The sequence below is a fragment of the Podarcis bocagei genome (assembly GCF_964188305.1).
Source record: "Podarcis bocagei genome assembly, chromosome: W".
Classification (NCBI taxonomy): Eukaryota; Metazoa; Chordata; class Lepidosauria; order Squamata; family Lacertidae; genus Podarcis; species Podarcis bocagei.
Window position 1 is genome coordinate 85,290,316 of NC_138131.1, and position 27,992 is coordinate 85,318,307.

General features: G+C 51.3%; 2 protein-coding genes and 1 pseudogene across 3 annotated transcripts in view; 2 read left to right on the forward strand and 1 right to left on the reverse strand.

Moving 5' to 3' along the window:
* The window catches only part of LOC308578315 (protein CIMAP1C-like), an 841,760-nt pseudogene that overhangs the window by 221,414 nt on the left and 592,354 nt on the right, over nt 1-27,992 (forward strand). The gene's annotated exons all lie outside the window — the stretch shown is intronic.
* Nucleotides 14,352-22,553, reverse strand: LOC308578318 (carboxy-terminal kinesin 2-like). Its single transcript, XM_081178596.1, has 17 exons — nt 22,509-22,553; nt 22,250-22,387; nt 21,980-22,094; nt 21,834-21,899; nt 20,658-20,699; nt 20,338-20,554; nt 20,048-20,246; nt 19,083-19,229; nt 18,872-19,003; nt 18,104-18,220; nt 17,481-17,654; nt 16,906-17,073; nt 15,596-15,734; nt 15,278-15,417; nt 14,876-14,949; nt 14,609-14,684; nt 14,352-14,429 (listed from the first exon to the last, which is right to left on the reverse strand). Exons 1-17 carry the CDS (start codon nt 22,524-22,526, stop codon nt 14,388-14,390), a joined length of 2,004 nt encoding a protein of 667 aa, XP_081034722.1. The 5' UTR covers nt 22,527-22,553; the 3' UTR covers nt 14,352-14,387.
* LOC308578160 (PHD finger protein 1-like) lies at nt 23,102-27,547 on the forward strand (the record flags this gene model as incomplete). Its single annotated transcript, XM_081178419.1, has 9 exons — nt 23,102-23,291; nt 24,051-24,160; nt 24,262-24,293; nt 26,087-26,193; nt 26,608-26,703; nt 26,802-26,887; nt 26,976-27,124; nt 27,234-27,329; nt 27,425-27,547. The coding sequence occupies 9 exons, from the start codon at nt 23,102-23,104 to the stop codon at nt 27,495-27,497; spliced, it is 939 nt and encodes a 312-aa protein (XP_081034545.1). The 3' UTR covers nt 27,498-27,547.

Here is a 27,992-nt window from a genome sequence, read left to right on the forward strand (position 1 = left end):
ATCTGAAGAAGTGTGCATGCACACGAAAGCTCATACCAAGAACTAACTTAGTTGGTCTTTAAGGTGCTACTGGAAGGAATTTTTTTATTTTGACTCTGGGGTGTTAGCGGAAAAATCCGAGGGCTCCCTTGGACGAAAACAAAGACACCAACTAGGATTACTTGGAGCAAAACAGCAGCCTGTAGGCTTGGCCTTGATTGAACTGTTGCAACAGGGTGCTCCCCTCACTTGCAGGAGAGAGGAAGGACCCAGAACAATGGTGCGCAAGGCCTTATAAAGACTTTTGAAATTGCCACCCTGTAGACCAAGACCACCCCCTGGAACATCATACATACATCACAGAAGGGGTGTAACCTAAGACCACCCCTCAGATACATCACACCTACATCACAGACAAGGCAGTCCAAAATAGAATTTTTAATATTGTTTTTCTCCCTTTTTTGTTTATCTCCTGTCTGGCAGGTTCCTTGATTGGATTGCCTGGGGAGCCTGGCCAGTCTTTTGTAATGATAAATACTTAGTTCCTGGGCCAGGTCACAGGCTGACACCCTATTCAAACACAGACATACCCTTAAGACAGGATTTGTGAAGGAAAAGACAATGGGGAGGCTTTTCCGGTTTGACCTTGCAGAGAAAACATTTGCTCAGTTTAGGAACCAAAAAGGTTCCAGGCGTGTCTTCCTGTGCTGATCTATATATGTGCTTGGTTGGTACACTTATGAACATTATCATATATTTAAGAGCATAAAATTCCTATTACAGGGTTGCGGCAAATGTTATGTGCAAATGGCTTTAGATACCTCTTAGGTCCATATACCATATATTCAACCAAAAAACAGCGACAATTTGTTATTGACATAGGATGGACATATTGGCTGGACATATTCTTATGAAAATTATGGGGGGGCACATCTTTAAAGTTGTTAAATGTTACAAATATTATGCCTGAATGTATTCTTTCAACTTGACAGCTTAGGTAAGTTACCTAGCTTTAAAAAATCATAAAATCAACTCCTTTGCCATTTTCCTCTATTCCAACGCTATTTTGCCCTTGGAAAAGGGACTCCAGGAAGTGCCCAGAGGTGACAATTGCTGAGCTGATTGTTTACAGGTGATGGATGAAGTTTATTCTAGTACACCTGATTTGAAGGACATGCCAAATCCTGCCTGGCCTTCCTGGTTTGTGGATGGTAGCAGCTTTCTGGAGGGAGGCCAACGAAAAGCGGGGTACGCTGTAGTAGCCCTGGAAGGGGAAATCATTGAAGCCTCCCCACTTCCCCCTTCTTCATCCGCTCAGCTTGCACTACAGTTGGCTGAAGGCATAGACATTAATATATATACTGACTCAAAATATGCTTTTCTTACCCTGCATGCCCACAGAGCACTTTGGAAGGAGCGTGGCATGCTCACGTCAAAGGGGAGCCAGGTGCAGCACCCCCAAGCCCTTATGGATCTTTTAACTGCAGTATGGGCTCCCAGCCAAGTGGCTGTGATACATTGTTATGGACATCAAACTGGACTAAGTGATGCGGCCAGGGGCAATCGCCTAGCCGACAAAACAGCTAAACAAGCAGCTAGACAAGAGGCACCTGCTCTCTTCCTGGGATCCCTGATACCAGAGAAGATTGTGGATACTAGCCTTAGACCACCATACACCACACAGGAGCGACAAGTGGCAGAAGCTGAGAAGTTGGCAACTACTGATGAGGGATGGTATCTTACACCTGACAACTGCCTATGGGTGGCAGAGTCCCTAGCCCCCCAAGTTGTGCGTCGGTACCACGACTCCTGTCACGTGGGGCCCGATGCTCTGGCCAAAGATCTTGGGAGCAGTTACTATAGATCCAAGGTTAGCGTCTGAGGCCTGGAGGCGTTGTGTTCTCTGCCAGAAAAAGAATCCCAGAACAGGACCCTTACCTCCTTCCGGAATTCAACATCAAGGGACAGCTCCCATGGAGGACTTAATTATTGATTTCACTGAACTGCCCAGGTGTGGCTTATACCATGATCTCTTAGTGGCTGTCTGCACTTACACAGGAAGGGTGGAAGCTGGAAACTTCACACAGCCTACAGGCCTCAAAGCTCTGGGAAAGTTGAACGTATGAATAGGACTTTGAAAAACCAGCTGTCAAAACTAACCCAAGAAACGAACTAAAATTGGGTTAGCATGTTGCCTCTCGCATTGCTTCGCGTTCGAAGTATTCCCGCTAAGCATATTCATCTGAGTCCTTTTGAATTAATGTTTGCTAGGCCCCTGCCTTATGTGCAAATGATATCTCCACATTCAACTCATGATATGCATATTGAAAACTATTTGCAGTCTCTCTCGCGTGTGTTTTCTTCTCTCAACAGGTGGCAATTTGCCAGGACGCCTTGCTCCTTGGTTGAGCCCCTCCATTCGTTTTTACCGGGTGATGAGGTCTGGATACGTGATTGGGCCCAGACGCCGCTCCAGCCCTGTTGGAAAGGACCACACATCGTCTTACTTTCTACTCCCACGGCTGTTAAAGTCTCCGGCATAGCTCCTTGGATACATCATACCCGTGTAAAGAAGGCCTTCTCGGATTGGACTGTTACACCGCATCAACAAGAGCCGCTTCGACTCACCATTTCCAGACGTGCTCCAGACTGCACTCCAGCTCCTGCAACCAGCGTGGATTGAAAGGGGACATTTTCTTTCCTTTCCTTTTGCATAACTGAACTTTATTGAAGGTACCTGGGCCTGGTTTGCTTTACGCCACCCCTGCAGAGGGGGGTGTCTAGTGGGTCTTTTCTTTCAGCGTAATTACACCCCAGCCCGCTCTCTGGCACTTACCTAAGCCCCTCCCCGTGCATAAAATGGCTCAGATACGACTGTTGGTACCCGTGCTGGTATTTTTGTTGCCTTTGACCTTAGAAATGCCAATACCACTCACACTGACCAGACAACTGCTTCAATCGTGGGGGGCCCACCACACAAATAATAAGTGGGTTCAGGTTGCCGAGATGGTTGCGTTCTCTGCGAATTGGACCAATTGTGCCGTCTGCACCCTGGCCCCTGTAGATGCTCTGGGAGGAATGCCACTCCTCCCTGTGCCTTGGAATGAGTCCTTGGTCACAACTCCACTTGTTGCCTTCCAGCCTCTGGGCAACCATTCTTCTTTATGGAATCATTCTGTCCCTTTCCTGGTTCACCGGATCACTGGCTGCCTTTGTGTCAACAAATCGAATGACGCCAGTGACGCTCAGACCTATGTGGGCACTTCCCACTGTGATCGTACCTTCCCAGCCCCAACAAACATGCCTGAGTCCGAGACAGGAACTTTTTCTGGTTCCAATTTGACTGCATGCCTGGCCCGCTTGCTAACAGGCACCATATCTGCCCATGGTCAGGACGTTTACTGGGTGTGTGGCAGGAAGGCCTATCAAGGGCATCCTGATCAAATTTGCAGATGACACCAAACTGGGAGGGGTGGCTAACACCCCAGAGGACAGGATCACACTTCAAAACGACCTTGACAAATTAGAGAACTGGGCCAAAACAAACAAAATGAATTTTAACAGGGAGAAATGTAAAGTATTGCACTTGGGCAAAAGAAATGAGAAGCACAAATACAAGATGGGTGACACCTGGCTTGAGAGCAGTACATGTGAAAAGGATCTAGGAGTCTTGGTTGACCACAAACTTGACATGAGCCAACAGTGTGACGCGGCAGCTAAAAAAGCCAATGCAATTCTGGGCTGCATCAATAGGAGTATAGCATCTAGATCAAGGGAAGTAATAGTGCCACTGTATTCTGCTCTGGTCAGACCACACCTGGAGTACTGTGTCCAGTTCTGGGCACCACAATTCAAGAAGGACACTGACAAACTGGAACGTGTCCAGAGGAGGGCAACCAAAATGGTCAAAGGCCTGGAAACGATGCCTTATGAGGAACGGCTAAGGGAGCTGGGCGTGTTTAGCCTGAAGAAGAGGAGGTTAAGGGGTGATATGATAGCCATGTTCAAATATATAAAAGGATGTCACATAGAGGAGGGAGAAAGGTTGTTTTCTGCTGCTCCAGAGAAGCGGACACGGAGCAATGGATCCAAACTACAAGAAAGAAGATTCCACCTCAACATTAGGAAGAACTTCCTGACAGTAAGAGCTGTTCGACAGTGGAATTTGCTGCCAAGGAGTGTGGTGGAGTCTCCTACTTTGGAGGTCTTTAAGCAGAGGCTTGACAACCATATGTCAGGAGTGCTCTGATGGTGTTTCCTGCTTGGCAGGGGGTTGGACTCGATGGCCCTTGTGGTCTCTTCCAACTCTTCTATGATTCTATGCCCTCCCAAGAGGATGGTACGGGGTCTGTTTTCCAGCCTACTTAATACCCCCCCATGTGGATTCCTGACCAGATTGCCTCTGCACTCCCTAGAAGGAGGCGTTTCGACTGACCTGGCAACAATTGCAGGTGGGAGTTCCCAGAATTGGGGCAAAAATCAGTGGCCTCCAGAAAGGATACTGGCCCATTATTCTCCAGCCTCATGGAATCGGGGAGAGAAAATCTCTGGGGCAAGGGGGCTGATCTAGAACTTGAACCGCGTAATCAGACTCCAGGCAGTGGTAGAGATTGTTGCTAACACAACAGCCACGGCCCTTAGGTTAATTGCCACGCAATTGGATGAGACACGCGTTTCTCTCAGTCCGCTTAGCGTTGGACTTTCTCCTGGCGCAATATGGCGGCTTTTGTGCAGCGTTAAATCTCACGGGTGGGGCCTGTTGCTTTAACATCTCTGATCATGGTGAAGCCATTCGCAATTTGGCAGCAGGACTTGAAACAGTGGCCCATATTCCTACCGAAACCTGGGAGGGATGGGACATGTCATGGCTTGACTGGTTGCCAAACCTAGGATGGGTAAAAGGCCTGTTTTTGCTGCTGCTTGGCCCACTGTTCATCTTGCTAATTTTTTGCTTTTCTGTACCTTGCCTGCTGCAATGCTTGCATACAATGACACGCAATATGATTTCACGCATGCTTCGCCCCCAGATTATAGCTCTGACCCGAGTATATCAGCCTGTGCCTTCCTGGGACGAGCCTTGGAGGCTGCCCAAAATTGAGAGGTGTGGAATGAAGGGGTAGTTAGGGTTACCCCAGAAAGCCCTAAAAACTGTTTGTGAATTCCCCCCCCCCCCAGCCAGGCCTCGGCGTACGCATTTTAAAACTGCATTTTCCTCTAAGACAAAAAGCATGAGCTAAGCAGTCCTCTCTGTAACAAAAACGCTGTAACAAACCTACAGCTGAGAACAGTAAAGCCTTTCGCTTCCCAGATCCAAGATAACCTTGTCCTGGTACATTGACTTGCAACATACTTCCGGGAACAGAGTCAGAGAACGAAAAGCAACATTTCTATGTAAGAATCTGTGAAGGGGGAGAGGGAAGGAGGGGCTTTGGAGAACAGGATAAAAACCTGATGTAAAATACTTTTTGCTGCTGTGATAGGAATTTTATGGTTTTAGATATATAGTAATGTTCATAACTGCACATACATAGATCAGTACAGGAAGGCCAACGTGGAACCATTTTGATTCCTAAACTGACCAAATCCTTTCTCTGCAAGGTTAAAAATGGAAAAGCCTCCCCATTGTCTCTTCCTTTAATCTGTGTTTGAATAAGGTGTGAGCCTGTGACCTGGCCCAGGAAATAAGTATTTTAGCACTACAAAAGAATGGCCAGGCTCCCCAGAAAATCCAATCAAGTTACCTGCTAGACAGGAGATAAACAAGGACAAGAGAAAAACAACATTTAAATTTCTGTGATGTAGGTGGGATGTATCTGAGGGGTGGTCTTAGGTTACACCCCTTCTGTGATGTATGCATAATGTTTCTGGGGGTGGTCCTGATCTAGAGAAGGGGAATTTCAAAAGTCTTTATAAGGCCTTGCAGGCCATTGTTCTGGGTCCTCTTCCTCTCCTGCGTGTGAGGGGAGTACCCTGTTGCAACAGATCAATAAAGATCAAGCTTACTAGCTGCTTTGCTTCTCAATATTCTCTGGTTGGCCTCTGTTATTTTCTCCTACCAATAGGGAACCTATGTAAGGACTCTATATGGGCTCTTGGATACCCCATAAGGGAAAAGGGCATATTTTTATTTACAACAGATGGCGACCACGCACGAAGGGACTTTTGGTTACCCGGATTCTGGAAACGAGGAAGGACTGGTTATCCAGCGCGCACCAGGCAGTTTGCCAGGAGGAATAACCAGTCTTCCATCGGTCCCAGGGTCTGGCAATAACTTGGAGTTCAGCGAGGCTAACCAGAGGAAGCAAAGCTTGATCAGGCCGGCCTTAAACAACCAGTCAAGACATCGTGGGATCACCAGGAACAGCGCATGCGGAAGTGAGTATTAAGTAGGAAACACGGGTAGTGGGTTGGGATTCTGCAAACCACAGCAAACCTATACTTCTCAAATCCTTACTTCTTTCCTCACTTTAACTCTTGAAAAAATTGCCTTCTACTCCTTTCTGTCCCCTCGATCTCAACACCAGCCTTAGCCCTTCGGAGTATGCCCAGGCAAAGGTTGTGTGTGATTTCTTCCACTTAACTCTGTATGCCAACCTATTCCTTCGGAGTTTTGCCCAGAAAGGTTGTGCAATTTCTTCTGCACTGAAAACTATAATTCCCAAAACTATAACTCCCAGGTGTAGCCGCACCTCTGCCATGGCGATCTTTGTTAGAGATGACCTGTGAGCGGAGAAAGCAAGGGCACCTGATTCCTTTCCTTCTTTGTCATTTCTGAGTCTCAATCTGGCATTGCAAGTGTGCAAGCGTTCAGTAGGGACTCTGAGTTAGATTGTAAAAGGCAGGGAGGTTGCTGTGAGTTGTAGAATAGAGATTAAGTGAGGTATCCCCAGGTTTTTCCCCTCGGAGATTTGTCCAGGTATCCCCAAGTTTTTTCCCTTGGATCCCCAAGTTTTCCCCTCGGAGATTTGTCCAGGTATCCCCAAGTTTTCCCCTTGGATCCCCAGGTTTTTCCCCTCGGAGATTTGTCCAGGTATCCCCAGGTTTTTTTCCCTTGGATCCCCAAGTTTTCCCCTCGGAGATTTGTCCAGGTTTCCCCAAGTTTTCCCCTCTGATCCCCAGGTTTTTCCCATCGGAGATTTGTCCAGGTATCCCCAAGTTTTTTGTCCAGGTTTCCCCTTTTCCGGACCCTTCGGAGTTTTGCCCAGGTCCAAAACCCTTTTAATTGAAAATGGGTGCACCTCAGTCAAAAGAAAAATAGTCCCCAGACCCCTGGCGTGAAAGAAGCCCAGTTGGTGCTTACTTCCCGCCTGGACTCTGACAGTCCCCTTCAATTTGTGTTTAAGAAACGTTTTTCCTGTGTTTAAATTGTACTTAGGTAACATCCAGCAGCTGCTTATCTTAAATGTGCCATCTAAAATAAAAATGCAAGCTTGCTCCAAATTCTAAATCTAAGGAAGCCATGTTGAGCCTTATCAATCTTAAAGCAAGACAAAATGGAGAATGGAGTGTGCAAATGTTTGTTATTTGAGAGAGGCTCTAAAAGAGTTTTCCTCCCAAGTGGTAAAATCCTGTATACGTGCTACTTGTGTTCTGAAAGGGGAATTACCCCACCTCCTTCCTCTAGTTTAAGTGAGGAGGGCGATTTAAGTCTAATGGTAAATGTTTTGTTGTAACTTTTGAGTTTGCAAGTATACCTGTGTTCCAGTCTAAGTTAACCTAATGTTTCTGCTGCAAAAGCCTAGTTGAGCCAACTGCTCTCTCAAGCTAAGATGCAGTGTATGTATTTCATTAAGCATATGCCTATGAAAGTATGGTGTTCCTTCTAAGAAAAATATGTGAGTCCAGTTTTAACTTTGATCTGGTTGGACAGAAGAGTTATTGTAAGGCTCCTGGTATCAGTCTCTATAAGACGTCCTGGCCTCTTTTCTTAGAAAATGCCCCCCCTTGTTTCATTCTGTCTCTTTCAGGGTTTTTTCCCCTTCTCCTTCTTATTCTGTGCCAGGTAAATTTACTTCCGAGTAAGCTTCCTTTAAAGGAAACTGCAAAGGGGGGGGGGGCATAGATTAGGCTTACTATTCCTCTGCAAGTTCAGGAAAAATTGTTCACTCTTGTATTCCTTTTAAATCAAATCTTGCTATGAACCCTGTATTTTAGGGTTCGACTAGATGACCCCAGGTCCCTTTCAACTTTCCCAATTTGTGGCTGATGAGTTGAAATCCAGCCCAGATTGCTCTTTGTTTTTAAAGGTGAGAGGTGAATGTGTGTGTTTCTGGTAGTACAAATCTTGCTGCGAAATCTTGCTGTGAACCCTATATTTTGGAGGGTTGGACTAGATGACCCCAGGGTCCCTTTCAACTCTCCCAATTTGTGGCTGTGTGGAAGACCATGTGTCTGCAAGCATTGGAGGGTAATTCTTAAATTCTGGTGTGGTAATGGAGTTGAAATTCAGCCTAGCTTTGCTTTTTAGTTTTAAAAGGTGAGAGGTAAAAGCCATGATGTTTTGAAGCACAACTGGTAATATCAAGCATTTGAGTGATTACAGTATTTATCATTTTGTCTACTATTTTTTTTTAATCAAACTTAAAAGTCAATTCAAAGTTTAAGCACATACAAATGAATAATCAAGTACAATTAGCCTTGGCCATTCCTGTAAATTAAGGCGCAGAAAATAATAATATTAATAATAATAATAATAATTTTTTGTCTGCAAATGGTAAGGCTGAAATGACTGAGAATGTTAAAAAATCCTATGAATTCTAACGCTCTGGCCATTTTTACTCATAAATAAGAGAGCGGTTGATTGTTCCGCGAATGGCCAGAGGGATATTAGCCCTTTCCTGTACATAAAGGAAGCTTGGGCTGAATGGTGAATACTTGAATTGCTGAGTTTCTCTTTTTTGCTTTAAAATCTAACCCTATTTTTAACATCTACTCCTTACCTGGCCATTTTTACTCATAAATAAGAGAGCGGTTGATTGTTCCGCGAATGACCAGATAAAATGACCAATAATGATAGCCCTTTCCTGTACATAAAGGAAGCTTGGGCTGAAATTGCTAGCTTTGGTGAATACTTAAATTGCTGAGTTTCTCTTTTTTGTTTTAAAATCTAACCCTATTTTTAAAATCTACTCCTTACCTTTCCCTTCCTTATTCTAATTGAGCCAAAAGATGCAACATTTTCAATTGTATAAAAGGTTTGCTGAGGCATGAACTCTGCACATGCACAGAAGCTAGATCAGCTTACAAAAGAGAGAGAGAGAGAAAGGAGGGGGGAGAGAGAAGGTTTGGAGAGCCTGAAACCTATACAAATTTCCTTATGTAAAATTTGGAACCATTGAGGGAAATCACCCTTAATGTCTTGCCCCAGGGGCTAACAAAAGGTTCGCCTCCCAATGGAATTTAAATTTTATAAGTTTTTGTTTTTGTTTTTGTTTTTTTTTGGTGTGTGTATGTGTATATGCCTATGCATTTTAGGAACAGCATTTCCTGACAGACCTCTCACATGAAATAATTTTCCCTTTCAACAGGTGTGTATATGCCTATGCATTTTAGGAACAGCATTTCCTGACAGACCTCTCACATGAAATAATTTTCCCTTTTAACAGAGTGACCTTTCTTTTCTCCCACAGCACAAATGATAATGAAGGGATGCAAACAGTGATTTAAATACTCTATAAAAAGTAAATGCATTTGTTTTTCCTTTTGTCTTTCTTCACTTAAAGCCAAACAGTCACTTTCTTTCTGTTCAGCAAAACAAGTCTGAATCCCTGCTATATTGGTTGATTTCTTTCTCTTTGTGGCTTTGACATTTTTTTTAGGTTACAAATAATCTGTTTTCGTTTATTAAGTTCGTTTTATCAGTTCTTCCATTATATATATGAAATTAATCGAAGCACAACCAAACATTGTTTGCGGAATGGTATTTGTTTACCTTTTTTGCCTGAGCATTTCTTATTAATTCTGTCATTTTGGCTAGTGCAAGGTACCTGCACAACTTTAAATTGCCATTCATTTTTCTTGGTATTAACTCATTTCCCAGTATTAACATTACAGCTGATGATGTCACATCAAGAAACACTTTTATTTTCATTTGGGATGTTAGAATGCCAAAACAGATTACTTCAGGTTACTTCAGGTTGCTTATTAATTGTGTGTCTTAGCATTTATTTATTTTTGGTTCCTCATAGGTCATTTGTGTGTGTGTGTGTGTTTTACTTTGGGGACATGTTCATCACATGTTGAAAGTCAGTGTCATAAAGTTCTTTTATCAGATAGCACATGGTGAATTTTAAGTTTTTCCCCATTGTTTTCCCATTTTTTCAGTCCAGGAGTAATCTGTCCGGTTTTTGATAATATCTTTGTATTATTTAATAATAGTTCTTTTCTAAATCTGATGTCTTTGTGTCAAGTCTGTTTTCATCTAACTGGTAATCTAATTTTTTGCTTTCTTTTGTATTTTTTAACCTTTGTATTTTTTTCAGTCTAGTAGTAATCTGCGTGGTTTTGATAGTATATTTAATAATAGTTCTTTTCTGAATCTGATGTTTTTGTGTCAAGTTTGTTTTCATCTAACTGGTAATCTAATTTTTTGCTTTCCTTTTATTTTTTAACCTTTCTTGTATTTTTTACAGTTCTCTTTCTCTACATGTGGAGTAATTTTTTATTTTTAATATGAAAAGAACAACAACAACAAAAATTAAGTGAAGGAAAGCAAACAAACTTAGCAGATAATAACAGTAATTATATGGAAATGTGATAATGAATAAAATGTTTAATCCACTACGATTGTTATTATTTGCAGCTTCCCATGGAAACTGGAGGACATCCTTTTTGCCTTTCGCCCCTTTCTTGTCTAACTGTGTTTTTAAGTCTCCCCAAAACCCTGCCCCCTTACAGGATATCACTTCTACAGATGTGCAATGATGAAAAGCAGCAACAACCCCTCAACTCACAAGACCTGCAACACCAGAGTTTTCAAAGTGCCCACAGTTATCTCTTTCAAAGGCTATAGACTGCCGGGGGGGGGGGAGTGGACCTGACAAAGGGGGGAGGAGTTGAATTGCAAGGACATTTTCCCACTTTTGAACCTTAAGACTGTGCTCCAGGATTCAAAAGATACATACGTAAAAGATCACAATTGTGTCAAGATATGTAACAGATATTTAATTAGTTTTTTTTTGTATTATGTGTTATTATGTAAGAATGTTGAAATGTGTCTGACAGTGTAATTTCCACAAAGGGGGGAATATTGTGTGTAACTGTTTTTATGTTTAATGTCTTATTGCTTACACACCAATGGAGAATTCTCATGCATTTTATACTTTCTAATAGCTCACACTATTGTGTAGTCCAATGTTTAGATAACCACAATTCGTTGTCCCACCTGGCACTATGCCAACCTTCCCTACCCATTTTAAAAAATGTGCTAAAACTTGCTTTACCAAGGAGAAGCTTCTAAGAAACATGAAGGTGGATATGCTTTGGTTTAGCAGGAATGATCCCTTATAGACTTAAATTGACTTATTTGGACAACTGCCCTTGTTAAGAATGGTTTTCTTTTAACAGATTGGTTTGAAGAGTTGAGAACCATGGGGCAAGATAAATTCAAATTGGACTCAGTTCGAATTGGGCAAGTGTATCCAGGCTGCAATTAGCTTTTGGTCCTTTAAGTGCAAGTGAGCAACTTCCCATTGTGCGAGTGCAAGACCACAGCCTATAATAAAATCCCATAGCTAAAGGCCAAGGCGAAGACCTCTCCCTCACGAGATGCCCAAAACCTGTGCCAGCTATGGTGAATGCCAGGCGACATGGTCAAATGAAAGCCCTGAGGGGATTCAACAGACAAGATGTGTTGCTGTAGCACTATGTCAGTGTGAGACCACAGAAGAGCTACCTTGACACCTGAGAACACAAAAATGGCGGGGGGGAAGCAAACTGCACTTTTCAGTCATTAGTGGACCTTACCTTCCTGCTAGGTGTAAAGCATAGAACACTATTGAGTAAATGGTCTCTCCCAAAGTGTTAGAATGCCACAAGTAATTTAGTAGCAAAACGCAACATGTGTTATTTTTATATGATATATTCATACAAAGACATCCATTTACAACATACGATGTTATTATTTGTGGGGCAAAAATTTTTAAGAAAAATTCTAGCCCCAAAGGGGGGAAATTGTGATAGGAATTTTATGGTTTTAGATATATAGTAATGTTCATAACTGCACATACATAGATCAGTACAGGAAGGCCAACGTGGAACCATTTTGATTCCTAAACTGACCAAATCCTTTCTCTGCAAGGTTAAAAATGGAAAAGCCTCCCCATTGTCTCTTCCTTTAATCTGTGTTTGAATAAGGTGTGAGCCTGTGACCTGGCCCAGGAAATAAGTATTTTAGCACTACAAAAGAATGGCCAGGCTCCCCAGAAAATCCAATCAAGTTACCTGCTAGACAGGAGATAAACAAGGACAAGAGAAAAACAACATTTAAATTTCTGTGATGTAGGTGGGATGTATCTGAGGGGTGGTCTTAGGTTACACCCCTTCTGTGATGTATGCATAATGTTTCTGGGGGTGGTCCTGATCTAGAGAAGGGGAATTTCAAAAGTCTTTATAAGGCCTTGCAGGCCATTGTTCTGGGTCCTCTTCCTCTCCTGCGTGTGAGGGGAGTACCCTGTTGCAACAGATCAATAAAGATCAAGCTTACTAGCTGCTTTGCTTCTCAATATTCTCTGGTTGGCCTCTGTTATTTTCTCCTACCAATAGGGAACCTATGTAAGGACTCTATATGGGCTCTTGGATACCCCATAAGGGAAAAGGGCATATTTTTATTTACAACACTGCGGCCTGTCTTTTGTGAACTGAATCACACAGGTGCCTCTGCCCCCCCCCCATGGCAGAATAAAACACTCTTTCTCTGGATTAACCCCTTGGTGTCGTTTGGCTCCTTTTGTCTCTGCTCGGGTGCAACAATTTTTCCTACCCATGGATTAAAAAGGCTACATACCAAGGAGAGCCTAATCCCATCCCCAAACTTGCCAAGGGGCCAGACATGCAAAGGAAGTTCTGTTTTACTTTGGGTGGTGGGACTTCAGAAGTGTTTGCCTATGCTAATCTAACACCTGGGTCTTGCCCTGACATGTCTGCTTATGCTGATGTTGTACCAAGGACTTGTCTGGACATGTTTGCCAAGGTTAACCCCTCCCCTTTGAACTGTATTCTGGGATATGGTGGGAAAGTTTTAAAAAGTCGCCACCCCATCCTCGGGGTTCCAAATTCCTCTTTGACCCTGTTGCGCAATAAACTTTGGTCTACAGCTATTTGCTCCGGTTGGTGGCTGGACTCCTCCTTTATTCTGGCTCTGCCCGACCGGTTGGGGGACTGAGCAGCCTCCCACCTAGATTCTTCCGTAACAGTATGTTGTTTGTTACTATGGTGTGTATTTTTGCTTGGATGAACCCCCCAACTCACAAACAAGCCCTGACACAACCAGCATGTTTTTCTCCTCTGAAACACAGCTAAACTTTTATCTCTTCGTACATAAGAACATAATAGCCTGTTCAGGAGTCTCTGGCGAGGTGCTGTGGCAGCTTTTTGCAGGAAGGAGTTCAACAGGAGTAGCCCATCTTTCCTGACGGGCCATTTCTGCATGTTTTGGCCTTGCTAGCAAAGCCACATCATGCAAGAGTTGGTTGCTGAGAGCCCTTGAAGCCTCCTCTGACCACAAGGGTCTTACGGTTACCTACAAGGCTTTCCTGCCTCAGCCACAGTTAAAGTCCTCCCGTTGCCACAGGCTCCTTTCCAGAAGGGCCAAACTCAAGCTCAAGCCACCTATTTCCCTTACCCCTGAAGAAGAAGAAGAAGAAGAAGAAGAAGAAGAAGAAGAAGAAGAAGAAGAAGAAGAGGGGGAGGAAGAGGAGGAGTTTGGATTTGATATCCTGCTTTATCACTACCAGAAGGAGTCTCAAAGTGGCTAACAATCTCCTTTCCCTTCCTCCCCCACCAGAAACCCTCTGTGAGGTGAGTGGGGCTGAGAGACTTCAGAGAAGGGTGACTGGCCCAAGGTCACCCAGCAGCTGCATGTGGAGGAGCGGAGACATGAACCCGGTTCCCCAGATTACGAGTCCACTGCTCTTAACCACTACACCACACAGGCCACTGCACTGCTGCCAACGAAAGGGCAGGGAGGCTTGAGAGGGAGGAGACGCCCTGAAGTGGAGCCTGGGCACGCAGCTCACCGGAGGAAGACAGCAGAAAAAGCCAAATTCAGCAGTGGAAGAAGAAAATTTCAGAATATAAATGCAGACATATAAACATTTATTACAAAAAAAGTATCATGACTTTAGAAGACAAAAGAGTAAGAATGGGAGTCGCTATCCGAGACGCAGAAAGACCAGCCGCCTCCGCCGCCCTCACTTCCGCTTTGATGCTGTGCCAATGACACAGTCATTGACCTGCAAGGCAAGACCGGGCAGATTTGGGGGGCCAGAAACTGGTCCCCACAGCTGCTGCTGCCGCCACCTCCTCCATCCAGCTGCGGTCAGGATGCCCCTTCCGCAGAGGAGATTCTGCAAGCAGCCCAGAGAAAGGGACACCCCCGCCCCCCCCCCAGCCGGATGCTGCAGCCACTTACCTTTCTGGCAAAGCGAAGGGAATTGAGGGACTCGGCAAAGTTCTCCTCCGAGGGCGAGATGTTAACAAACATCAGCCTGGGGGGAAAGGCCAGAGGAGAGGGTGAGGAGAAACAGAGGCTGCCTCAAGGGGGGTGCATGGCCCCCCTGTCAGAGACCTCTGGGTTGAAAGGGGTCATCTAGCCCAACCCCCTGCGTTCCTGGCAGGACAGCGCAGACCAGGCCTCAAAGGGGAGGGGGAGCCATCAACTCCCTCCTTGCCGACTCACATCTTGGAATTGCCGCCTAAGGAGTTCTGGAGGAGGTAGGTCAGCTTGCTGTTCCGGTAGGGCACATGGGCCTCCTGCAAGGGGGCAAAGGAAGCGGACAAGGATGGGTGCAGGAGGGGGAAATGTGTGGGGACCCTCCTCCCCACTTAGGGCAGGCCGGTTCCGCCAGCATCATGAGGCTGTCCCATTCCCGATTGAATTGTAGAGTTGGAAGGAATCACAGCTCTAGAGCCCCCGATAGGTGGGCACCCCACACGTGAGACAGTGCTGGACGCCACATCCTCACCCTCGCAGAAGACCAGCGCACTGCGGGAGGCGGGCTGTGGGGCTGCAAAGGGCTGCCCCATGGCTGGCCAGGACTCCCCCCCCCGGAGGCACACGCGACCCCCCTCTCCCGCCTACCTTGTTGCTGAGGGCGGTGATGACCAGGCCCAGGTTGGAGAGGCTGCTGTTGATGGCCTGGGTCTCCTTGAGGCGGTCGCCGGTGGAGAGGGACCTGTCCAGGCGCTCACTGCCAGCCAGGTCCACCAAGCTCAGCACGGCTGCGGGGGGGGGGGGACAAAGGAGGGGTGAGGGTGGAGGGAGAAGGGGGGGGTGCTGGGGACCAGGGACCCACAGAGGGCCTGGCCTAGAAGAGGAGGGAGAGCAAGGGAGCGCCTCTGGGCCAGGGCAGGGACAGAGGCCTCCGGCGAAGGGGGTCGTGGGGCCGGCCACACTCACAGGAGGTGTGCAGCTCCCGGTTGGGGTTGTGGCCCTCGATGCGCAGCTGGAAGAGGCTGTGGCTGCGGGAAGAGCGCTCGTTGAGATTCGTCTTGGCCACTGAGCGGTTGGCTTTGGCTCTCTGGAGCAGCTTCAGGACCTGAAGGGGCAAGCGGGGGGCAGGAGGCGGAGAATGGCGGTCGGAAGGGACCCCAGAGATCCTCTGGCCCTAGCCAGCCCCAGGCAAACAGCGTGAAGAGGCTAGCCGGGCACATTCCCCCCCCCCGGCTATTGGCTACTTGCGACCAGACTGAGATGCCCGGGCGCCCGATGGCGTTGGACATCACCGCCTGGAGGGGAAGCCTGGGAATCCTCGGAGCAAGACTCTTTCCACACACGAGGACCTCGTCCTATAGAATTCTATCCGTTACACAATCAGAATGAGTATCAGGAACCAAAACGGTTTCTCTCAGCAGCCTGAGCAGGAGCAGTGAACAATGGCAGCTCCTTGTTCTCACCTGACTTCACTCCCCCGCTGCCCCCACTGCCCCACGCTCAGCTGCAAAGAATATTCTTATATTCTGAATGTACAGTTAAGAAAGAGAAGTTGGAATAGGCCAAGATATGTGGACTGCCCCAATCCCAGCTCAAGGTGGTCATCTGAACTGGCCAGATGTTTAACTGAGAATCAGTCAGTCAGTCAGGCCATCATTTGAAAAATAAGACTTTAGAACGCCTGGCCCCAAAATGGCAACGAGACATCCCATTTGGGTGAGTTTAAGCTTGGTTTAAGGAGCCGCTTGGTGCCTAGCCTCTACACTGGAGTTTCTACCATTGCCTGCAAATAGAAAGGGAAGCATGGGGGGGGGGGAGTTCTTCCTCTGGGAACTCTAGGGCAGGCAGAAGCCCCATAAGGAGCCGAGGGGCCAAGACCCAGGTGATCTGAGCTCTCCAGACAGGCAGGATGGCTCAGGCCTTCATGCAGAAGCCTCTCAGAGAACGGCACAGTCGGAGGGGAGCCCCCAGGGTCATCTAGCCCAACCCCAGATTCCTCCCTCTGCTCCTCCCCTCAGAGGCTTTGGATGCAGACACACTCTGGCTGCCTTGTCCCCAGACCAAGGCCCTAAAACGGGTCACAATGGGGCTGGTTCTCTGGCTTCTGCCTCTCCTCCACCCCTTGCAAGCAGGCTGGTGGCCGGACACAGTGCAGAGAGCGGGAGAAGAGTAGTGTTGGAAGGGGACCCCCAAGGGTCATCTACCCGACCCCCTGCACCGCTGGAACCCCCCAGGAAAATCCCAGACAGACAGCTGCCCCCCCCCCACCGCGGTACCTCTTGCTCCGAAGCAACGGGGACGTAGCAGAGGTTGGGAACGTGCAGCTCCTCCGTGCATTGGCTCACTCGCCGGATCTCCAGCTCAGAGCCCTGCTCAGGGCGCAACACCAGCAGGTCCCGCAGAGACTCATTGTAGATCTCCAGGAAGTTGGCAGTGAAATGGTACTGGGAGGAGACAGGCAGAGGGGCAGGATCAGACCAGGGAAGGCGGCTGGGGTGGCGCGTGCCCAGCCAGCACATCGCTCCCAGCTCAGACTCGGGGACCAACTGGCATGGCTATTCCAAGAGGAGGCTTCCAAAGGTGAGGCCCAGGAGTTCAGACAGGCCAGCCCTCGGGTGTTCAGGGGATCTTGTGAGGCTGAACGGAAGGCCCTGCAGAAAAACACTGGCGGTCTCACCATCCTGTGGGGTGGGTGAGGGTGAAGGAGGCAGCCCTCTCTCACCAGCGCCCTCTCTGGGAGCTCCCAAGCCCAGTGCGAAACCCCCCTGGCAATTGCAGCATGGCGAGTGAATGCAGCGGGGGTCTCCACCCCCTTTGGACACCTGCATCCGCTTTCCCTCTCTGCCCCCACCTTCCAGCCTTTGGCCTCCATCTCCCGGGCTTTCCTGAAGATCTGCTGCACTGCGCGGGGGATCATGCCGGCCGTGGAAGGGTCCTGGCAGTCGGGGCCCTCCATGGTGTACGTCTTGCCGCTCCCCGTCTGCCCGTAGGCAAAGATGCAGACGTGGTAGCCGTCCAAGGCCGACTGCGGGGAGGAAGGGAAGCCGTCAGGCTGGCGTCCACCAGACCCCACCTGCCCCCGGAGGGGGAGAGCCGCCCTATGTGGAATTTCCAGACCATCCTTCAGCCACGACTCACAGGACAAACCAGCCAAATCAGCCAGGGAATCATCCTCACGATCATCATCATCATACAGTGGCACCTTGGTTGTCGAACCGAGTCCGTTCAAAAACTAAGGCTGCCAAAGAATGTTGGGGAGTTGGAACACTTACTTCCAGGTTTTCAGCGTTCAGGGGCCAAAGTGTACGAGTACCAAGGTGTTTGAGGGCCAAGATACGACTGTACCATGCTCAACATAATAACAAACTAGAAGAACTGGGCCGCTTCCCCCCTTAATGTATTTATTCTATATATTTATTTGATTGATTTATGTGCTCTTCAGGGTGGTTGACAGAATAATATGCTTTTCCTTACCTGCACAAGCAGAGAGATCTCCTCAAAGACCTCCTCCTGGGAGCTGGACGGAGGGAAGACCTGGTCAAAGTTGAACTCATAGACAATGTCCTCTTTTCGCTCCCGACCAACGTGGGACTGGCAGAGAATCAAAGAATTGCAGAGTTGGAAGACCCACGAGGCTCATCTAGTCCACCCCCAAGCAAGACTTGAACCCACAACTCTGAGATTATGAGCCTCTACCGACTAAGTGGTGACAGGGGCCGCGTTCCCCCTTGGCCAGCTCTCCCGGGGCCACAATGCTCTCTCTCGCACACACACACATATCCTCCAGCTGGCATTGGGTCTGTTGGCCTTGGGCCGGCCATCAACATTTGGGTTTCTCCTGCTCCTGCAAAGGTCATTGCAGGAACAACACTGGCTTATTTGAAGAAGAAGAAGAGTTTGGATTTGATATCCCGCTTTATCATTACCCAAAGGAGTCTCAAAGTGGCTAACGTTCTCCTTTCCCTTCCTCCCCCACAACAAACACTCTATGAGGTGAGTGGGGCTGAGAGACTTCAAGAAGTGCGACTGGCCCAAGGTCACCCAGCAGCTGCATGTGGAGGAGCGGAGATGCGAACCCGGTTCCCCAGATTACGAGGCCACCGCTCTTAAGCACTACCCCACACTGGCTCTCGGCAGGCTTTGCAGCAGGTGGAGACTTCCTGACGTCCCCTGGCAACTGTGACAGCCCAAGATGCCACCAAGACTTCGACAACCGCCTTGTCCCCCCACCCCCAGACTGACCTCCTCCGCCTTGGATAAGACCAGGCTCTTGCTGTTGTCTGGCGGGAAGCGGAGGTGGCTCACCCCCTGTTTCTGGGCCTCCTTCTCGCTGCTCAGCAGGGGGCGCACGCGGCAGAAGACACGGATGTTGCCCTGGAGGGAGCGGGGAGTCGTCAGCACCCAGCCCCACAAAGGGTCCCCCAGTGCCAGCCCCCCACCACCACCGGCCCACCTTCAGCTCCTGGACGGCGTTGTGCAGGGAGCGCCGCTCCATCTCCGACTCGTGCTGCTTCTGCTCCAGCTGGGCCTTGTGTGCTGCCAGCGCCTCATTCTCCTGCGCCCGCCGGGCCAGGCTCTCCTGCGCCAGGCGCAGTTCCGCCTGCGTCAGAGAAACCCCAGGGCCAGTGAGGGACGGGCCACCTCAAACCCAGAGCCGCCCACCCGCCCTCTCAGCCAGGCAACAATTCAGGGAGGAGGCGGCAAATGCAGGCTTCCTCAGCTGGGAAAGGAAAAGCACCAGCAGGAACAGACACAGCAGAGGTTAGCACTTCCCCCAGACAGATATCTAGGGCCCTCTTGCGATGGATAGAAAAGGGACTTGTGTGAGAAACAGGGTGTGAGGCTGAGGAGAAGGGAAGCGCTTCCAGCGAGAGCCGAGAGGGATACACTTCTCTGTATGGGGGGGATTGAAGATTAAGATATAATTATGATAGAGGGCTAGACACATAAAATTTTGTGTTTTATTGCGATTATTACTATTACTGTTGTGATTTTTATTTATTTTCTTGCTTTTTCTCCTTATCTTCCCACCTTTTATTGCTTTTTTCTGTATTTCTTATTATCTTTTATTAAAAAATTCTTGTTTTCCAAGAGTGTTTGCAACATCTTTCTCTCATCTTATTATCTTTTTTAAAACTAGTTTGGTTTGTATTATATGTTGAAAATATTTAATAATTTTTTTAAAAAAACATTTTTTAAGGTATCTAGCTCTCTTTTCTGGGGCTGAGGACCCTTAACTGTGATCTTGAGTCTGGCATTGTGGAATCAGAAGGGTACCTACGGGACATCTAGTCCAACCCGCTGGAATGCAGGCGTCACAAGCGGATGTTGGCTAGTCCCAAGGATTCCTCGCCTCACCTTGGGATTCCAATCACCATTCAAGGGCGGGTGGAAGGGTCCCCAGCCCCCCCCCCTCACCTCTCTGGCCTCCAGCTGGGCAGCCAAATCCTCCTTGGCCTCCCTGGCTTTGCGGCCAGCGGTTTCCAGCTCCTGGATCGTCTGGCTCTGGCTCTTGACGGTCTCCTCCAGCTGCTGCTCCTGCTTCACCAGCTGCTCCACCCTCTGCCGGCTCTCTGTGGCCTGCGCTTGGCAGGTCTGCAGCTCCAAGGCCAGGGCACTGCCAAGAGAGGGTAGGGCAGAGGTCAGGTCCTGCTGCAGGAGGAGCAGACGGAGCCCGCCATGCCCTTCTCAGGCTGCTGCTCGCTCACCTGTTCTGCCCCTCCAGCTGCTGGTTGCGGGCCGTCGCCTGCTTCAGCTCCCCCTCCAGCTGGCTCAGCTGATGCCTCAGGGCCTCATTCTCCCCGGCCAGCCCCTGGGCCTTCTCCTTGTAGGTCCCCCCTTTGGCCCGCAAGTCGCTCACTTGCCCCTTCAAGTCCCAGGGGGCCCGCTTCTTCTCACCCCCGCCAGCAGCGGCAGGAGCAGCGGCTGCCAAGGGGAGAGGGAGAGAGAGAGGACAGTGTGAGGGTCCCGGTGGCGGCTCAAGGATGGCACGGGGGGGGGGCACCTCCCTCCCTTCTCTAGGCCTTACCTGGCTTAGGGGCTGCCGCAGCCACCGTCCGACGGGATCCTGCTGGGAAACAAGGAACGAGACATGAAGCAGTGAAAGGATTCCCAAGGGGACCCTGTCTCCCCTCCGTTGCTTCATGAAACATCTCCAAACAATAGTAATACTTCAAAACATAAAATCAGCAAGGAACTCAAGACAGATTAAAGCAACATATGTGGGGGTTCCCTTCCACGGATTGCGCCTAAAGTCAAAATCACGTATAGCTGAAATATGCTGGATTTAATGGTGGGCAGGATTGCCAGAGCATTTTCCCCAGCCCCTCTCCAAACTTTTTATATTGTTTCCTACACTGAATGCACACAAGTTAAAGGGGCACCAGATGCAGGATTACGGGGAACCCACATTCTACACATCTGAATCAGCTTGAAAAAACTAAAATGGCTTCAGCAGGTGCCAAAAAGAGTCCAGCAAAGATAGCTGCCTGGTGTTGTAAGAACATAACTGGATCAGGCCCAAGGGGGCCTGTCTAGCCCAGCATCCTGTTCTCAGTGGCCAAACAGTTTCCTGTGGGAAACCAGAGAGCAGGATTCAAGTCCAAGAGCCCTCTCCCCCTTTGTGGCTTCCAGCAACAGGTATCCAGAAGAATTTCTGCCTCCAGCCATAGAAGCAGAGCACAGACATCACGGCTAGTAGCCACTGATTGCCCTCTCGGATGTGCATCTGTTTAATCCTCTTGTAAAGCCATCCAAGTTAGTAGCTATCACTACCTCCTGTGGGAGGAAGTTCCATAGGTTAGCTATGCAATGCCATTGTTTTTTATACAGAGGTGGCTTGGTTCTCAAACTTCATCCGTTCCTGGAGTCCAAGACTCCAGAAACCATTCGCAAACCAAGGGACGGCTTCCGACTGGCTGCAGGAGCATCCTGCACTCATTCGGAAGCTGTGTCGGATGTTCAGCTTCTAAAAAACGTTCGCAAACTGGAAAGCTTACTTCCAAGTTTCCAGCGTTCAGGAGCCAATTTGTTCAACAACTAAGCCGTTTGAGAAGCAAGGTACCACTGTAATGGAAATCAATACAACAATATTTATAATATTTTTGAAAAATAACACGATGGGTGCTGCTCCTCTAAATGATCAATTCCTTACAGGTACGATATGGCACCCTTAACAGGGACGCTTCTGCAGCCCGCTGCCTACCTGTGGTGGACGGCCCTGCCACACCCGCAGTCCCCCGGGTCCGAGTGCTCGAGCGGCGGCGCCCCCCTGCCAAGAAAGCGGTGTTACAGCAAAGTCCAGAAGGGCTCCCCAGGTTCTGCCCCGCCCCCCCCCCGACCTGAGCTTACCGGCCTGGCGGTGGCCTCGGAGCGCAGGGGCCGCTGGCGGAGGCTTCGGAACGGAGGGGGCTGCTGTCACAGGTCCTCCCTGCTTGGTAGGCTCCAGGGGAGCCCGAGCCCGTTTCTGGAAGGAAGGAAAGGGCAGCCGCTTGTTATTCTCCAGGGCCAGGCTGGATGCCCCCTCACCGGTCCTATTCCACGTCCCTCTCTGCTGGAAATGGCAACGCCCCATTCGCACCCCCCCCCCATGCTGCAGAAGGGAGGGGCTTGGGAACTCACCCGGTCCACCTTGGGGGGCTCATTCTCATCGCTGGCCGGGCGCTTGAGGTGCAGCGCAGACACAGGGAGCCGGGAGGGGCCTTTCGGCAGCAGGAAACTTTTCCCCTCAGAGTTCATCTTCTGCTCCCGGAGTGGCAACTGAGGAAGGCCGCTGAGTTCATTTAATGAAGCATCTCAGAAGCAGGGTGGAGGGGGGGGGGAGTCGAAGGCCGAGGCAGGCAAGAGAGAGGCGCCCCCCCGGCCCCCGAAAGGGACTCACGGGAGGTGGACCATCCATCAGCTCCAGGCAAGGCCTTCGGGGAGAAGCCAGTGGGAGGCCAGTAAGGAAATGAAGCCCAGCCTGCAAGGTCAAAGGAGGCCCGGCTAGTCCAAATGGCCCCCAGCACCGAGATAGGCTGCCTCTGGGCCGGGAGGCAGCAACCCTTTCCCGCAGGGGGCCGGTCCGCTGTCCCGCAGGCCCTGGGGGGGCCGGACTACACGGGGAGGGGGGGGAAGAGAGCGAATTCCTCTGCCCCGCAAAGAAGCCAGAGATGCCTTTTCAAGGAAAGGACACCTTCTGCGCATGTCCAAGGGCGCTGATTGCCGGGCCCTCCGCGGGCCGGAGGGAGAAGGCGACGGGGGCCGGATCCGCCCGCGGGCCTCAGGCCGCCTCCCCCCGATCTGCTGGGGCTTGGCTGGTCCCCCCTCCCTCCCGCCCGAGGAAGGGGCCCCTCTGCCCTCTGCCCGCGCCCCGAGGCCTCACCGGCGCCCCTCCGGCTCCTCCGCCTCGCCCTCCGTCTCCCTCTCCGACCCAAACGCCGTCGATTTAAACAGACAGCTCCCGTCCTCCTCCGCGGCGCCGCCCGGCAGCCAATGGCCAGGCGGCGAGAGGAGGAGACCAATCCGCGCTGCCCGTCGCGCGGGCCGGACCCGCCCTCTTCGTCTTACGCCCACGGCTCCGCCCCCAAGTCCCTCCTTGGCGCACGGCCCGAGCGGAGGACGCACTGCGCACGCGCGCCGCGAGCCCGCCTCCGCCGGAAGGAGCGTCGGCGGGAGGGCGAGCGTGAGTGCGCGCGCGCGCGTGCCGCAGGCGGCCCCGCCCCTCCCTGGCAACGGCCGCGGCGCGCAGGGAGCGGGCGGGGGGGCGGGCGGGGGCGGGGCCTGCGCCGGAGGGGCGGGGCCAGGGAGATCTAGGGGGAGAGAGATCAATGTCTAGGGAGATCAATAAACAAACGGGAGGGGCCCCCCGGGGGAGGCCGGCGGAGCGCGCCTTGGCCACCGGGGCAGCAGCTTCCCCCGTTGAACACCCGCCTGCCCCTCTGCGCAGGTGGGGCGGGGCCTGGAGGGGGGGACCCCGAGTGACCCTGGCCCCTTTCCCCTCCCCCCCATGAAGGGGGATCGGGGGGGGGCCTGAGGCAGGGGGGGGCACACAGGGACGCTGCAGCGGGGCGATCCCCTTGGAGGGGGGCCGGGGGGTCCTGGCATTGGGGGGACCCCCGGGCGCTGCCACGGTCTTTCCCCCGCTGCCCCCCCCAGCCCGGCGGGGGCGTGGCGGGCCCGGGTGGGGGCGCTGGGGGGGGGCTGGGCCGCCCGGCCCTCGGCATCCCCCCTGGCGGCCCCCCGCTCCGGCTGCTGCGTCACTGGCGCTCGGCGGGAGGCTGGAGCCGCCGAGGGTCCCGCTCCGCCGCCCCTGAGACCCCCCGCCCCCCCGCGGCGAGAGGGACCCCCAGAGCGGAGCCGGCAAGGGGGCGCCCCCCGCCCCTCCCCCGCCTCGGCCCGCCTGACCCGGACCAGCGCCCGCCTGACCTCGGGGCCCTGGAAGCGGCCGGCGGCCGGCAGCGGAGGGGCGCCCCCCTCGCCCGGCTGGCCCCGCTTCTGGGAGGGCCAGGATGTCCTGGCGCGCTGGACCTCTACCTGGGCACCATCAAGAAGGTCAGTGGCTGCCCCTCCCCTCGGGGGGGGGGGCAGGGGGGTCCGCCCCCGTCCCCCCCCGGCTGGGGGTCTCTGCTCACCCCCTCCGCCCCCCCCCGCAGGTGGACCCCCTCCGGCAGGTGTGCCTGGTGCAGTTTGTTTTTTTTTTTTTTAAATATTTTTATTGGGTTTTCACATTTTATATAAACACAAACAACACACCAAAACAAACATAAAAAACAACGAACAAGAATAGTTCCCGAAAATCTTATTTTCTAACCCTAGTCCTTGACTTCCCCCCGCCCCCTCCCCTGCATCCCTATTCCCAAACTTATGTCAGCAAGTTGGCATTTCTTCCATCTTAATATTAGTCCTTTTATAAAAAACAAAAATAAATTTTCCCTAAGTTGGACCCCAATTCTCTTCCCTCGATTTCTCATTTTTTCTTACATAATTTTCTTAATACTAAACCCCCTGGTCTTGAGTGTTGTTTAAATTTGATACTTCCCTCCCTCCCCTCCCCGCTTTGCGTCCTTTCCCGAGACATGTCCAAATTAACAGTTTTTAGCCTGGATTCCGGATATCCGAGGCTCTCAATTCTCTTTTAGTCCCTCTCCGCCGGTTTTGTTGGTAGTCCTTTTTGTCTGTCATCGAGTCTCGAAAGATTTCCTTAACAATCAATCCAATCAGTCCATAGTCTCTTCCCATATTTAAAGACAACTGCTGAGGAATTTCCACAAGGCCTAAGTCTTGCTGATAGTCAAAATCAAAGTCTATGTGGAGGCCCCAATTGTACTTCTTTATTTCGAGCTCCTGAATTCCATAAAGTCCCAGGGCCTCCACTTTCATCTTCTGTATCTTTCGTAGGCTTAGAGTGGATTTAATCCGATAGTCTCCTTGCTTGTGTTCTCCAGATGTCAGCTTCTGGTTAGTACTTTCCCAGATGACTTGTTCTCTTTCTTGTTTTGTCTTCTCCTCTTCTTTGTTTATTGTTTCAAATTCAGCTGTGGGTTCTTTCTCACTCAGGCCCTCATTACTTTCAGCAGAACTACTTGTTTCCAAATCCAAGGTCGTCAATTGTTTACTCATAGCTGTAGTCTGCTCCTGTAGGGTTCCCACCAGTGAGAACATTCTTTCGATTTCTCTCAGTATCTTTCCACCCACAGCCATTGTAATTCCACAGAATTCCCCCTAGAGGGAATCTGGTTACTGAGTAACCTTTTCTCCAACAATCCTCTGTCCTATTATTGTTTCTTTGTTTCTCAAAATTTTAGTTCAATTGTAACTCCTTTTAATCCGGAGAGGTCTTAAACAGCAATTTTTTTCACTATTAATAGTCCATTTGACAGCTTTTGACAGCTGTCAAATTCTGCTCCTCTATACAGGCTCCAAAGCAGGTCGCTCCCGGGCCCGGGAGGGAGGGTTGTTTACCACAAAACAAAGACTCTTCCAACACTCCACTCTCCTGCTCAAATTTACCTTTCTAAATCTTGGAAGTTACTGTCTTTTTAAAACTCACCCTTTACAGGGTAGGCACTCCAGCTTAGTTCTTATTTCGTTGCTCTGGATCGTCTGCAAGGGGGGGGGTGGGGACTTCCTTTTAGCACACCCCCCGGTCGTCTCAAATTCAAAAGGTAAAAGTTTTAAAGTTCAGTTCCAAATTACTCACGGGTTCTTTTTTCAGTCCGAATTTCAAGGAAGGAAGTCAGCGCTCTCCAGTTATGGCTCGCGGCTTCGCTCAGCGGCGGTAGCGGTCGACTCTCAGTGCCACGCCGTCCCCTGTATCCCCTCCGTAGCCTTTAAAAAGGCTCATTGCGAATCAGGGGGGGCGCTTAAGGCACCCGCCGAGTCTTCAGTCCGCAGGCTTCCGCGCCTGCGGTTTTTAAGGGTCCCCGTGTCGCCGGCACGGCAAAGACCCATCCACCGCTGAGCCGATTCCCTCCGGAGCTCGGAGGGAATCCGCCATTTCCCGATCGCGCCAACCCGGAAGTTGTGCCTGGTGCAGTTTGAGGACGACTCCCAGTTCCTCGTGCTCTGGAAGGACATCAACCCAGGTCAGTGGGCAGTGAAGCCCCCCACCCCCACCACCCCCACTTTGGGGTCCCCCCCCCAGTCTCCGCCCCCTGCAGGCCTGGCTGCTCCCCACCCCCCCACCCCCCGCCTTGTTCTGTAGGGATGACCCCAGTGCAGAGTTCACCTGTGGAACTCCCTCCCACTGCCGAGATATCAGTGGTTCTGAAGGGCCGGTTCCTGGAAGCCGCTTTTTTTGGGGGGGGCATTCCCTGGCTCCCCAGGGTGAGGCGGGGGGGCTGGATCAGAGGATCCCATCCAGAAGACACTTCTTATCTCCCGATGGAGCCTCCACCTCCAGAGGCAGTCTATCTTGCTCCTGAGGCTCTTGGGGCAGGAACCCAGCTGCCCTGGGGGGGGGACTGGCCCCTCACGCCCCCCCCTGCCTTTTCTCCTAGCGGCTGTGCCTGGGGAGGAGCAGTCCTGCTGCGTGTGCCACTCGGAGGCCGTGAGCCCAGACAACCGGCTGGTGCGGTGTGAGAAATGCAGCCACGGTGAGTCCGCCAAAGGAGCCCCACAAGCTGCCCCTGGTTCCCCGTTCTCCCCCCCACTGCCCCACTGATGACCCTCCTTCCTCTCCCCCCCCCCGCAGCCTACCACCAGGAATGCCACCTGCCCCGGGTGCAGAGCGATGGGGCCTGGACGTGCCGGCAGTGTGTCTTTGCTGTGGCCACCAAGGTAAGTGTGGTCTCCTCTGCCCCCCCCCGAGGTCCTCTGTCCCAGCCCCGCGCACTGACTCTGCCCCACGGCTTTCCTCCTTCTGCAGCGGGGCGGCGCCCTCAAGAAGGGGCCCTACGCCAAGGCCATGCTGGGCATGAAACTGGTCCTGCCCTACCAGCTGAAGACCCTGGAGTGGGACGCTGAGCACCTCGCCAACCGCCAGCAGTGCTACTGCTACTGCGGGGGCCCCGGAGAGTGAGTCTGCCCCCCCCGGAAGAGGGGGGCTTGTGGGGAGGAGGGAGGGCGCCTCTGGAACCGGAGGGGGGCGCTCAGCTGACCGGCCCCCTCTCTCCCTCTGCCTCAGGTGGAACCTGAAGATGCTGCAGTGCCGCGGCTGCGCCCAGTGGTTCCACGAGGCCTGCACCCAGTGCCTCAGCAAGCCGCTGCTCTACGGGGACAGGTGAGGGGCAGCCCTGGGTGGGGGGGGGAGGGTGGGGGTCAGAGGGCGAGGGCATCTTGTGACTGACCCCCCACACACCCGGCTCCACCCGGCAGGTTCTACGTCTTTGAGTGCTGCGTCTGCACGGGAGGCCCAGAGAGCGTCCGGCGTCTCCCCCTGAGATGGTGAGGGGGCGCTTTGGGGCGGCAGGGGGGCATGAGCACAAGAAAGCAATGCAGCGGCCTGGCCCCAGACTCGGTCACGGGATCGGGGCCCCCGTTGGGCAGGACGTCCCTGCATCTTGGGGGGCTGGACTGGATGACCCTCGGGGTACCTGCCAACTGTGATTCCATATAAAAGCAGCTTAAAGAGAGCCAAAGGAAGGTGGGTCCTTAAAAAAACAACAACCCCACATCTGGAGTGTATCCGGATCCACTTGGGCCCTTTAATTAACAGCTTCCTGCTTCTCACTTGATTTCCTAATACTCCGCTTGGGATAATTGGGACACTTAGAATAAGTCGGTCAGAATTCAGCAGCTGATCTGGAAAGCGAAGAGAGAGCAGAAGGGGGAAGGAGGTTTTGGCGCCAGAGCGAAGGAAGCCGCCACCTCAAGGGCCAGGAGGCACCGGGCGGGAGTGGGGGGCCGGGAGGGTGGGGGGCTGCGCTGGCTGCGCTGAGGGATT

Excerpts from the sequence above, each read along its gene's own strand:
- LOC308578318 (XM_081178596.1), bottom strand. Across the intron at positions 19,004-19,082 it reads ACGCCGTCCAGGAGCTGAAG|GGCAACATCCGTGTCTTCTG; the intron begins GTGGGCCGGTGG and ends CGCTCCCTCCAG. Across the intron at positions 14,430-14,608 it reads CCCTTCGCTTTGCCAGAAAG|GTCAATGACTGTGTCATTGG; the intron begins GTAAGTGGCTGC and ends CTTGCCTTGCAG.